Here is a 13,205-nt window from a genome sequence, read left to right as displayed (position 1 = left end):
TCTGCAGGCTTGTTCTTTGGGAGGCCGGGAAGGATGGTAGTGTTGTTTGTGGGTGAGCAGACTCAGAACCTTAGGCAGGCTACTTTTCCTCTCCTTTCGTTTTTAAACCAAGTACATGCCTGGAACATTAATTCCAAATGGATTGTTTCAATGAGTACTAGGGATGCTCAGGAATGTTAACCATTTCCTTAAGAGTTTCCATGAGTGACAATTCTGTTGTCCGGGGGAGAAAGTTGCAAACTCAACTACAAACATGACCTCACCTGAGTTCCTCATCCCACCAAAGCTCAGACAGATGTGAATGTCTCCTTGCAGGCTACTGACGTGAAGTCCTGACGTAATTATGGTGCTTGTCTCAAGGCTTTCAGATCACAGACTGAGTCTTTTCTCTCCCTGATCCACGTGGAGAGCAGTAATGATGCTACACTCTCTCCCAAGGATGTCCAAGCATGATGTTACTTTTAGACGGTTTCTCAGAGCTCACAGAATCCATTAAGTTCAAAGGGAGAGGTCTTTATGATCACTAGACTGTCAGCCACTAGACTATGAGGGCAGGGGCCCCATGACTTGCTGAATGCTATGGCCTCAGTACTCAGCACATTGCACATAAAACATTTTTTATGTTTTATTCAACAAATTTTGGTTGATTGATTGCAGTCCCAGCTCATGTGACTCTGGGTCTGTGTCCACAGTCCTCAAAAGTAAATGATCACAATGGCAATGATTAGCTATGTCTACACACTCATACACACACACTCTCTCTGATTAATTCAACATAACTGAAAATTAGGAAGTTCTATGTACGTTATGAGCTCCATGAGCCATAGATTTTAGGTTGTTTTTCCCTCTGATCTATCCCAGGTGCCTGGCATAGTGCTTGATGCACAGAGGCATAAGTAATAGATGAATGCAGGTATGTGATGAAGAAATGTACCGAGAAATTAAAATAGTTACTCACTGATATATATTGCTGCACACCATTCACAAATTTGGGTCCACCTTCTTTCCTCAAGTGGATCCATTTTGAGAGGTGCTCGTAAGCCACAAATTCATTGAAGAAGGTCTTATAACCTATGAGTCTGGCAACCATAAAGCTGTCCTGCCATTCCACTCCCATTATGAAGGAAAAGGGCATGAAGATGTAGGAGCAGATTAGCTACAGAAACCAAAAGTAGACACTTGATTAGAACAGTGATTTGCTTTCAGTTCTGCCTCCTCGGTGATAACACTGTTCCTGATCCCTCTGTCTCCTTTAGGCACAGAAATTCCTTCTTCCCTTGCCCATCTTTACCCATCAGAAATCAGAACTAGAAATCGGTCATTTGAAGTAAGCTGGATTCTTGGGGAAGGGGCCAGGAGAGACTGACGGTCGTTGCGGGGAAGGAGGGTGATAGGAGACAGAGAAAAGGTGGGTGGGAAGTTGGGGGATGCATGAGAAGCTTTTATAGCATGGAAGAGTCCACTGAGGTCGTCAGGGTGGGCTGTTTACAAACCTATTTTATTTTTAAACAAAGATAGGCAGAAACAAAACAGAGGGCAGGGGTGTGATATGATTATACCTCAAAACTCAGCTGTGGGTAGTCAAACATATTTCCAAACCAGGACAAGGCTGAATTCATAAAAGACAGCAGGGCCAGGAAGGCAATCAAATTCACAGCAATGTTGGCCACCAGGGAGATGGAGGAGGAAGCTCCTTGTGTTGCAGCTTCTAGAAGATTCCCTGAATCGCTTTATCAAGAAATAGCAATTCTAGAATTACCAAAGGGTTGTTAGGGGATGGACACCATTGGTGCAGAAGTAGCACAATCAGAGCTTAGACAAGAGACAAACTATCAGGCCCCTGCCTTGCTCAAAGTACTCACCTGAATCCCATGACATCATGAAGTGGGCATATGGGTATTTAACCATGTTTGTTCTTGTTTTTAAAGAGATAGGGTCTTGTTCTGTTTCTCAGGCTGGAGTAAAGTGATGTGATCATAGCTCATTGGAGCCTCCAACTCCTAGGCTCAAGTGATCCTCCTTCCTCAGCCTCCCGAATAGCTGGGACTACAGGTGTGTGCCACCACGCTTGGCTAATTTTTTTTTTTTTTTAAGAGACGGGGTCATGCTACATGGCACGGGCTGGTCTTAAACTGCTGGGCTTAAGCGATCCTCTTACCTTAGCCTTCAGAGTCTGGGTAACTTACATTACTTTTAAAATTTGGGAACATTTATAATAAAAACTTGGAAAATGATAAAAATATTACAAGTTTAAAAATGATTTTTATTACAAGTAGCTGCCAGAGAATAGTTATAAAATATAAATGCTATAAAAACTAATGATTCAAAAACAACAATAAATCAATGATTCAAGGAAGGCTGTAAATGCATCACCTCATTTAGAGATGGAGTGCCACCATCACTTTGAATCCGCCTGTGTACTCTTCTTTGATCCCATCCTCCCCTCTAAGCTCAGAGGTACCTGTCTTCCTAAAATTCACTCATCATCCCCTTTCTTTACCATTTTCCTACATGTCTGTATCCCTAAAAAATATATTGTGTGTCCGGGTACAGTGGCTCACACCCTATAATCCCAGCACTTTGGGAGGCCGATGCAGGTGGATTTCTTGAGCCCAGGAGTTTGAGACCAGTCTGGGCAACATGGCAAAATGCTGTCTCTACAAAAAGTACAAAAATTAGCTGGGTATGGTGGTGCATGCCTGTAGTCCCTGCTACTCAAGGGGCTGAGGTGGGAGGATCATTTGAGCTCAGCCTGGGTGACAGAGTGAGACCCTGTCAATAAAACAAAAAAACAAAAAAACCCAAAAACAACAACAACAAAAGAAACACACACAAAAACATTGTGCAAGTCTGCACACTGAGTAACTTTATAAGTGGAATTATGCTATATTCTTTGGCGGCTTGCTTTTTCACTCATGGTTGACTTTATCTACATACAAGTAAGGGTGAATTTCGGACACATGTTGGTTGCTGATGAATTCTGTTATTTAAGGAAATACTCTTGAACATCCTAAATTCCTTAGTCTTTTCCACTCTGTTTTTCTTTCTTTTTCACAGAGCAAAATAAAAGGAACCAGCTTTCTTATAAGAGGAACCTCCAGAAATGGTCATCCTATGACTGTCTAAACCAAGGCTCCATAAACACTCTGCTATATTTACAAAGAAATATCTTCACAACAAACAGATATGGAAATGTATTGACATTAGGTATTTAGAGAGGTTGGTGTCAAGTATTAAACAAGATTTTGGCCAGGACCCGGCGCTTTGGGAGGCTGAGGCAGGAGGATCCCTTGAGCCCAGGAGCTGGAGATCAGCCTGGGCAACATAGTGAGACCCCTGTTTCTAAAAAACTTAAAAAATTAGCTGAGTGTGGTGGCACATTCCTGTAGTATCAGCTACTTAAGAGGCTGAGGTGGGAGGATAACTTGAGCCTGGGAGGTCGAGGCTGCAGTGAGCTGTGTTCATACCACTGCACTCCAGCTTGAGCGACAGAGCAAAACTTTAAAAAAAAGCCTTTTTTGAGCAAGTCTCAAAAAAAGGAAATAAAATAAGACTCTTTTTGGTGAAGTCTAAATAGTCTTTGGACTTACTTAAATATCGTAATTCACTGTGCTTTCCGGTTATCGAATTTTTGCTGTACATTGAATTTGGAGTCCCCCACCCCAGCTTGGGTAGTCATTAATTAGGTGAATGTGTCACACTTACCCACTTTCCATTTTCATGGCATTCTTGAGGGTTATTTTAGGTTTTTCTGTTTCAGGCCAAAAGAGTTTAGCAGCAGCCAATGACGCAGGTGCCGACATAACTGAGGCTGTTAACAAGTGGGAGGACGGAACCTGCAATTTCAGAAGAAAGAAGGCAAACCCAGGGTTAGCTTTTTTCTTGTGTTCAGAGGAAGGGTCCAAGAGCTCCGCAAGGGAAGAAACAGGGTAGGGGGTTGCTGCTATGACAGAAGACAATGTTTCTTTGGAGGTCTGGAAGAGCCACTCTAGCTCAGTGAGCCAAGTTGCGGGCATCGCCTTAAGAGGCTGAGGGATAAGGGAGACATTTGTGCTAACTGACCACATCCCTCGGGAGAAGCATAAAAATGAAATCTGATTGTTTCAGAAAAGAATTAATCCTATGTTGTGGAAACTTTCAAGGAAGATTCCTCAACTTCTCTGTTGCCCTTTTGAATGCTCAGACAGCCCCTAGAGAATGTATGTCATTACAATTTTTTTTTTTCTTTGAGATGGAGTCTTGCTCTATCATCCAGGCTGGAGTGCAGTGGTGCGATCTTGGCTCACTGCAACCTCCGCCTCCCCAGTCAAGTGATTCTCCTGCTTCAGCTTCTTGAGTAGCTGGGATTACAGGAGCCCACCACCACACCCAGCTAAGTTTTGTATTTTTTAGTAGAGATGGGGTTTCGCTATGTTGGCCAGGCTGGTCTTGAATTCCCAACCTCAGGTGATCCGCCCACCTTGTTCTCTCAAAGTGCTGGGATTACAGGCATGAGCCACCGCACCCAGCCTCATTACATCATTTTATAAAGATAGGGGCTGGGGAGTGGAGAAGGGACTCGTGATTCACTTGCAGATGTGTATATTCTCCTCTCTCCATCTTCCTTTTGCTCTCCTGAGATCCTTGGTGCCTTTACACAATCTTCATTGATCTGGAGGCCCTTTAATTTGTACATGACTTCTGTTTCCTTTATCGCAGGTCGACTCGTTCCCCTTCCCGCCCCCGCTCACATGGTTTCTGGATTCTCTTCCACATATGTTCAGAATTCCAGGATCAGCACCTCCCTGCCTGTTCCTGTTCCCCCCAAAACATTTTTGAGGCAGCATTTCTGCAGTGGGGATGGCATTCCCCAGATGATCCACGCAAGCCGCTCATTCCACAGGTGTCCTTTGCTCCTTTCTTCTTGCCTCCTCCTACTAATTGGCACTCCAAGGCCTGGATGAAGGCCTAGAATGAAGCCCACTTACCTTGTAAGAAATCCTAGCCTCCTGAGTCACACAGTGACTGGGCTATGTTACTCAGTTTCAATATCGGGGACTGTGCCTCTGTGTGGCTTGTAAACTCTATGGGTCGGGGTGCATGCACCAGTTATAACATTCCCTAGCCTTATACTACAGACTGCCAACTCTCAAACTTGGCTGTACATTAGAATCTGAGGAATTTTAAAAAAATATTGATGCCTGGGTCTCATCCCAAGGAACTGTGGTTTAATTACTCAGATATGGACCTGAGCATTAGAGAATTAAAAGCTCCCAGGTGATTCTAACGTGCAGAAAAGTTTGAGAATCACTGCTCTAGACCAGGGGTCAGAAAAGTTTTTCTGTAAAGCTCCAGAAAATAATGTTGTTGGCTTTTTGGATCACAACGACTCAACTCTGTAGCACGGAAGCTGCCATAGACAAATGAATAAAAGTAGTTGCTTTCCAATAATTCATTTCCCAAAACAGGAGCAATTGGGATTCGGCCCACGGGCCGTAGTTTATTGACTCCCAGTCCAGATCACCTTGACTGAGGTAACAGTTTTTTTTGTTTTTTTTTAACAGATTTAAATTTTCAACTAAAGCAACTTCATCATACGATTGCATTTTTCTATTTTTATTCTGCAGATAGAACTCACATTTAGACAGCAGGGATATGAAGCCCCAAAACTCCTTGGGGTCCCTATGTTCAAACGCCAAAGCAGCTGTGACCAACTTTTGCCATATGGCAAAACAAAACAAAAAAACACTCTCTTGGCCTCCTTTTCCCACCAGCAATGGAAAAGAAAAAAAATAACAAGAGCAAAGAAAGAAGAGGTTGACGTTTTCATAAGTTTATTCCAAAATATTCTTACCCCAAAAGAAATGTATGCACCTAAGACGCTTCCAGCAATTGTAGAGAACCCGGCGGTCATGATGGCGTGGAGTTCAGACTTGGTGATATAGGGTAAATATGGTCGGACCAGCAGTGGAGACTCCGTCTGGAGACAAAGAAAGGTGACCAGGTTGCTTTTTAAATCTGTGCGGGGGTGGGGCAAGGGGTGCCAATCTACTTATAATTTTATTCTTTAAAGCAGAGAGTTTCTAAGAGTGAACCCCAGACCAACTTCATAAGCGTCACCTGGAAACTCATTAGAAATGCAAATTATTTCGATTTACTAAATTAGAAACTCCAAGGGCGGGAGCTAGCAATCTGTATTTTCACAAGCTTTCCGGGTGATTCCAATGCATGCTCAAATTTGAGAACCCACACCATCGACCTGTGAGTTATTTGAACTCTAGATCAGTTTCCATATGTGGTCATGTGTAAATTTTGCAAAATTTGTGAGGCTAGACATAGAAAGCCTCCACCCAGCCTAGGAATGGATGCTGTGATGACTTGGTGCACTCCTCTAAGGGTCAACTGACTCTACCCAGTGGCCTCAACTTCTGGATGGGTGATTTCTAAGCCACTGTGGCTTCCAATCTTCCAACTTCACCTTGACAGACCCTAAACCTATTTCCTGATACCTCAGGGAAATAGAGACACAAGCATTAAAAACAAACAAACAAACAACCTCAGCAATAACAAGGACAGGTGCCTGCAGGCCCTTCTGTAATTGGGAGTCAGAGAGCCCTCTCTGATGGGTGGAAAGGAAGAAGCAGACGGACTATAGTTGGAAAGGCTTGAAACCCATTAAGGAGGACAGGCAGCCTGCGGCGTGGGGCTCTCCATAGATAATAGCTGTACTTTTAGCATATTAAGTATCAAATTGAACATCACAGAAGCTTGTGTGCAATTTTAAAATTTTCTCCTCATTATCTCTAATTGTTCTATAAGATTGAATGTGTGGTGCCTCGATCTATCGACTAGGAACCCTGTGCATGAGCCCTCTTATCCTGCAGGTAGGAGCAATCAACTCAAGATGGTGCCCTAATTAGTCCTGGGAGATTTTATGACTGTAATTATAATTATTTCAACTCCTAGGGAAGGAATCGTGGGCCCCCACTCTAAAGACTATGCTCCAGGCTAGTAAGCATAGATTTTTTTTTTTTTTTTTTGATACAGTTTTGCTCTTGTTGCCCAGGCTGGAGTGCAGTGGCATGATCTCTGCTCACTGCATACTGTACCTCCTGGGTTCAAGCGATTCTCCTGGCTCAGCCTCCTGAGTAGCTGGGATTACAGGCATGTGCCACCACGCCCAGCTAATTTTGGATTTTTAGTAGAGACGGGGTTTCTCCATGTTGGTCAGGCTGGTCTCGAACTCCCGACCTCAGGTGATCTGCCTGCCTTGGCCTCCCAAAGTGCTGGGATTACAGGCATGAGCCACTGCACTAGGCCGTAAGCATAGTCTTTAGAGTAGAGGCCCATGCTTCTTGTTGGCTTACCAACAAGAAGGTTCCGCCTGCCTGGAGCAGTTGTAAGCCTGGGATTTGGGGCTATGTGTTTTTCTGAGTGACTTGATTTTTGCTTCAAATTCAATTGCCTTGCCAGTGGTGCTGGCAAGCATTCACACCTGGTTTTCGTGGCGTGTGACTCCATTCTACCTGAAGCTGCATATCTGGAGTGATGAGGGACTTATTACAATTTCTTACTGATCCACCCCTTAGCAATGCTGCTATTTTGAGGGACACTCCTTGGCATTATAGTTATTTGCTTAAATGGGCTTCAGGCAAAAGAGCATTTCTCCATGTGCTGGAATAGGGAGGTGAAAATTGCAGCCTAAAAGCTTAATTTTGATGAGAGGAGAAAAACCTGAAAGCATTTTTTTCAGGCTCAGCAAAGACAGAATATTGACCAGTTCAGACAAGCTGAGAATATGCTCAAGTGTTTACACAGTTGCATGGCTGTTGGTGGAAAGGCTGTTTGGTCTCCTCCATTGCCACAGGCATTATAGTTTAGAATGGGAGGCTGCCTGTTCCATGTTTGCGGCTTCGAGATTTGGAAATAGTGAAATCCATCCAAGTGGAAGAGCTAACAGCCTCTGAATAGTTGACCAGAAACCTCATAATCACTAAATTCAGATTTATTGAGAATCTATATAAGAAGCTCTATGTCTATGCTTTAGTAAAATGACAACCTTCCATCCTCTTCATAATCATTCTCAAGAACCCAATTCCACAATACCATACCCAGATTGTTAAAAGGAATTTCTCTCTCTTTCTCTCGCTCTCTGCCTTCTCCCTCTGAAATCTGGACATTGCCAATACTGGGGCTTTCTTATGTTGACACCCTTCTCTCTACACTAAAATAACATTGTGCTATTTTCTAATTTGACTTTTTGGAAAGAGACGATCCATTTCAACAGATGTTTTGTTTTGTTGATATTACAACTTACTTGTCCAACAAATATATTGCCAGAAGCAACTACAGATTCAATAGGAGATGATCCTGTAGTAACTAGCATGATCCATCCAACCTAAAAGGAAGAAAGGGACAAAGTTGACAAAGAACTTTTTGTATACCCAAAACTTCAAAGTAGGGATTAAAATCCTTAAACTGGAGTAAAATGTTGAGGGCTTCAACAATTGTCAGCAGGCTAATGATGGTGCCAAAGGTAAGTTTAACTTATTGAGCCCCTAGAGCAGGCCAAGCAAATCCTCTTATTGGAGTAGTAAGTCTGAGTCATTGCATCTACTTTGAACATTATACAAATCAATTTCTATAGGTCTATTGTATACGACTAATAAATGACAATTGCTAACATGGTCATGCAAGGCTTTACTGCATTCCAGACACTGTGTTAAGCCCTTGATCCAGAAAATGCAATTAATTCTTACAATAACTCTTTGAGAGAGGTCCTATATAATTATACTCATTTTATTAAATAGGAAACCAAAGCACAGAACAGTTTAGTTGTTTTGTCAAAGGTCACCCGAATGTAGCGGGATGTATTTGAGGTTTGGTCTTTTTTACTTAATTGAAATGAACATGGTTTTTGGTTCCACTTTTGTACTGGCCTTTCAACTAGAGATGGTGGATGAGGACTTCCTGTTGCATTCTCTCTCCTTGCTTTTTAGTTTAGACAAGAGCATAGCAATTCTGAATGTTTTGGGGTTTAAACAGAAAATTATGGGCCCTGGAGTTCTTGCTGTCATTCTGAACTCTGCTGCTACCTGTATTCTGGTTCCCTCTCTCTCTTCTCTATTTTCTCTTTCTTTTTGTACATTTTGATTTATCTATCAGGATCAAGGAGGGCTGTGGCTGTGCCCCAAGCACTGCCTGCACTGCTCTGTGCTTCGGTGAGGTGCATCCAAATTGGCCGACAGATCTCCTCGTCCTCTGATCTAACACATGAACATAGGACTCCCAGAGGCTAGGGCAGCAGGAAGGACACGAACTCTTCAGCTCTGCGTGTGTGTGCATGCATGCATGCTTATGCTAATGAAACTCTCTCAGGAGTGAAAAGCTGTTTCTCCTTTTTCCTTTAATTTCTCTAGCACCTCCAAAACAAGAAGTGTCTACTTTTGTAACCTCCTTAAGCAAGGTAGCATATAATTAAGGAGTAGCTTAAAACAGAAAAAAGCTAAGCACAGGGTGGATAACCAAGATGAAGGAACAGCATCGTTTCCCCCAGCAGTATCTGACCTCAACTCCTCAGCTAAAGAAGTAATTGCTAGAGTTTCATGAAGATATCCAGTGGTTTGCAAAGCAAAGCCCTATTTGAAGCTCCTGAGATAAAATTCCCTCTATGGACACATTTAGGATTGGGGGTTTTGAATCTAATCACTTAGGTGGTGGTGGTGGATAATGGTAGGAAGAGAAAGGCACTTCGTAAATACCTGCATAAAAGGCCTTGAGGACTTGTGTCTGAGATAATCAGCTCTACACCTGTAACCCAGTCCCTCCCAGCCCCAGTACCTTTCTAATAATCCACTGCATCAGTCCCAGGTAGTACAGCATGGACATCACCGTGCTGAAGAAAACCACGATCGGCAGGATCTGCGAGGACGGAAACAATCGTGGATTAATGATGGGTCCAGTTGCACCAGCAGGTTTTATATCAGGCCTCCTCTCTGTCTCCTTTTCTCCCTCTGAAACATCATAAAAATATGGGAAACTCCTCTTGAACTTTAATCAGGCAGCTTCCCTATCTACAGTCTTTTATTCTAATTTGTCACAGGACTTGACTTATTTCCCCTCTCTTCTATGGTGAGCTTTTTTTGCTCAAGGAATGAAGTTTGGGGGGATTTGTAATAACTAGATCAATACACTAAAGGCTGCCAGAAAATAGTCTTGTTGTTCTGATGCTAAAAAGACATGGGCTTCACCACTAGTTAGCAGAGTAACCCAAGTCAAGATACATTGTGAGCAACCTCAGAGCCTTATTCTGAGTGTGTGTAGGGATCAGGTAAGGCATGGTGGGTGCTGATACACAGTGCCTCCTACTGGATGGCAGACACACCTGACAGCAATAACTTCAGCATGTCCTGAGCATGACCCTATGGTCTAAGCATGTGTGTTTGGAGTTCTGAACTAAGGAAACTAGGAGTGACCAACCCAAAGATTCATTCCTTATCTATAAGGAATATCTGAACCCTTGGCCCATCCCGTGGAAAGCAGGCCATACAGGGGATCCAGGCCCTTTGTTTTGGGTTAAATGAAGGTTGGGAGGTGGAGGTTGCTGAGGGAGGGTGCTAAGTGAGAATGCTATATAAACTGCCTTTTACAAACGATAGCTGTTCTCCTGTCTAGCCTGCCGCCACTGGACTGCCCTGCATGTGAGTCCCCTCAATAAACCCTGTGTCTCATTTGCTGGCTCCAGGTCTTTTCTTTGGCCTCTCAAACATGGTGCCCCCCTACTGAAGTCAACAGGGATCTGTCATGACCTCTATGCAGTAAACATTCATTCTTCTAGCTTTTAAAATAATAGTGATTTTACCTATAGTTTTTCAAATTACTGAAAAGTGACTGCATTTTGGAAGCTACTTTAGTTCTGTGTTAAAGGCCTTTGTATTTTCTGGGCGGGCTCGGTGGCTCACACCTGTAATCCCGGCACCTTGGGATGCTGAGGCAGGTGGATCACCTGAGGTCAGGAGTTCAAGACCAGCCTAGACAACGTGGTGAAACCCTGTCTCTACTAAAAATACAAAAATGAGCCAGGTGTGGTGGCACACACGTGTAATCCCAGCTACTGGGGAGGCTGAGGCAGGAAGATCGCTTGAACCTGGGAGGCGGAAGTTGCAGAGCCGAGATTGCACCATTGCTCTCTAGCCTGGGTGACAGAGCAAGACTCCATCTCAAAAAAAAAAAAAAAAAACAAAAACCATTGTATTTTCCTAGATCCTATGTTCCTGACGCTCTTTGGGTGCCTTCAATATAGCCAGTGTTTCCACAGAGAGCAATTTCTATCCTGCATAGACCACACAGCTGTGGGCTAGGTCCTTCCTCAGCCTCATCTTACTGCACCCCTTCCCCATTGTTCCCCAGCTCACTGGCCAGAGAAAGCTGCTACCAGAGGCACAGAATGACCGAGGACAATTTGTACAGGATCCAATTTAGAAAAAATCTATTAATAATATATATTAAAAGACATTTTGTGCCAGTATTCAGAGGTCACTCACTATGAGCCTTTTATTGGCTTTAATGGGTAGGCAGTGCCTTCCTGAAAGCTTGAGGGAGTTAAACAGTCTCATCTCTGGAATGTTAGCAGAGGATTCTGTGTTGGCAGGAAAAAATAGGGGCCACTGCCCTGGAAGAGGGGAGGGGGAGGGCCTGAAAACCCCTGTGTAGTCTGGGTAGCAAGTTATTCCTTCTTTATGACTTTATTTTTTCCAATTCTGAATTCATTTCATGATATGAGCATATTTCTATCTCACTCTATAAACATTTGGCCCTTCAGAGATGGCTGAGTTATCTCAGCCCTAAAACATCAAACCAGCTAAACTGCCAGGTAGAGGCTGCTGGGGGAGGGTGCTAAGTGAAACGCTGTATAAACTGCAGGCTTTTTACAAACGTAGCGGTTCTCCTCTCCAGCCTGCCGCTAAACTGCTGGTTTGGTGTTTTAGGCTGAAAAAAGATTCAGCCTAAAAGTTGGCCTAACTGAAGCTGGGGTAATTTGGAGGTAAATTTGGAGTCTCTAGGTGAGAAAACAATTTAGAAGTGTATGAATAACAACACACCACAAGAAAAGCTGAAGGAAAACCCGAATGCATGCTTCTGACTCACTGACAAGCGTTTGTAGGGACTTCCCAGAGGAGGATGGGCTTCCTGGGGCCTGTGGGAGCCTCAAGAAGGAATTGACTGTGGCCAGCCATGGGGCCAAGCTGCCTTTCCCCTGTAAAATAATGTTCCTTCTTTAGTTAGGAGAAGGCCTATCCTCCAGTCCTGCCTCGGCAAAGGCTGTGCTGAGGAGAGATGAGAAAGGTTCAGTGCGGGGATGGCTCTAAAACAGGGGTCGATGTGGTTGACCGGCTGCCCCAGGGACTGGGACTGAGAGGCTATCCGAATACAGAGCTGTCACTGATCCTGGACCCATCAGCCATTCACTGCCACATGTCTACTTGTTGCTGGGAACATAATATTCTTTTCCCTGAAGGCCCAAGACGCTATTACCCTTTTGATTCTTCCTAAGTACCGCAGATAAAGCTACAAGCCCCACCCCCTGGTATTTGAATATGTCTAACTTCCTCTAGATGTTTCCCTTAACTCCATAGTAACAAGGTAAAATGTGTGCAGTCCACTAACTTCAGATAACATTGTCAGTGGAAAAGGGTGGTGATGTATTACACACCTCTGACCAGCCCAATAGGTATACACCTGGTTTTTGGTCAGTTAAGTTCTATGAACATCTACAAAGACTGAGAAGCTACTGAAATAGCAGCGACTACATAGAAAAAACGTTTGACTTTACCTTAAATGCAAAGAAGTGGTCTTTGTATTTCTCACCAAACACAAATGAAGCACCAGCATCTGTGTACTCCAGAAAAGTCTGAGTTAAAGAAAGAAGAAGAGATTTCATTCCAACCACATGAGTGGAAATTAGACAGTGCACAGGAATGCTAGGCTCTCAGAGGATGGACCCAGCAAATGTGTTGAATAGACTTGGGAAGTTAATGTTCTCAGCTTTGCCCCCTCTAATGAATGGCATAGTAGAAGCATATTTTTGAAATATTCCTGTATACAAATTTCCTGACATTTCTGACATTCAGTCTGATTCCAGAATGCTACAGAATGAGTTGACCATGGCAATGTGTTGGAAGCCATACATGGATTGTAGGTGGCATTAGTTAGCACTGGATGCAAAA

At 43.5% G+C, this 13,205-nt stretch overlaps 1 protein-coding gene across 1 annotated transcript in view; it reads right to left on the bottom strand.

Moving 5' to 3' along the window:
• Positions 1-13,205, bottom strand: part of LOC105498755 (solute carrier family 28 member 3) — a 64,744-nt gene that overhangs the window by 8,890 nt on the left and 42,649 nt on the right. The window contains exons 8-14 of the mRNA XM_011771072.2: positions 12,812-12,889; positions 9,820-9,900; positions 8,297-8,377; positions 5,834-5,959; positions 3,706-3,836; positions 1,560-1,728; positions 959-1,156 (exon numbers count right to left, since the gene is read on the bottom strand). Of these exons, the coding sequence (XP_011769374.1) occupies positions 959-1,156; positions 1,560-1,728; positions 3,706-3,836; positions 5,834-5,959; positions 8,297-8,377; positions 9,820-9,900; positions 12,812-12,889 (864 nt within the window). The remainder of the gene's footprint in view (positions 1-958; positions 1,157-1,559; positions 1,729-3,705; positions 3,837-5,833; positions 5,960-8,296; positions 8,378-9,819; positions 9,901-12,811; positions 12,890-13,205) is intronic.

The sequence above is a fragment of the Macaca nemestrina genome, chromosome 14, assembly GCF_043159975.1.
Source record: "Macaca nemestrina isolate mMacNem1 chromosome 14, mMacNem.hap1, whole genome shotgun sequence".
Classification (NCBI taxonomy): domain Eukaryota; kingdom Metazoa; phylum Chordata; class Mammalia; order Primates; family Cercopithecidae; genus Macaca; species Macaca nemestrina.
Note: the sequence above shows the minus strand (reverse complement) of the source record. Positions and strands in the feature narration are given on the sequence as shown.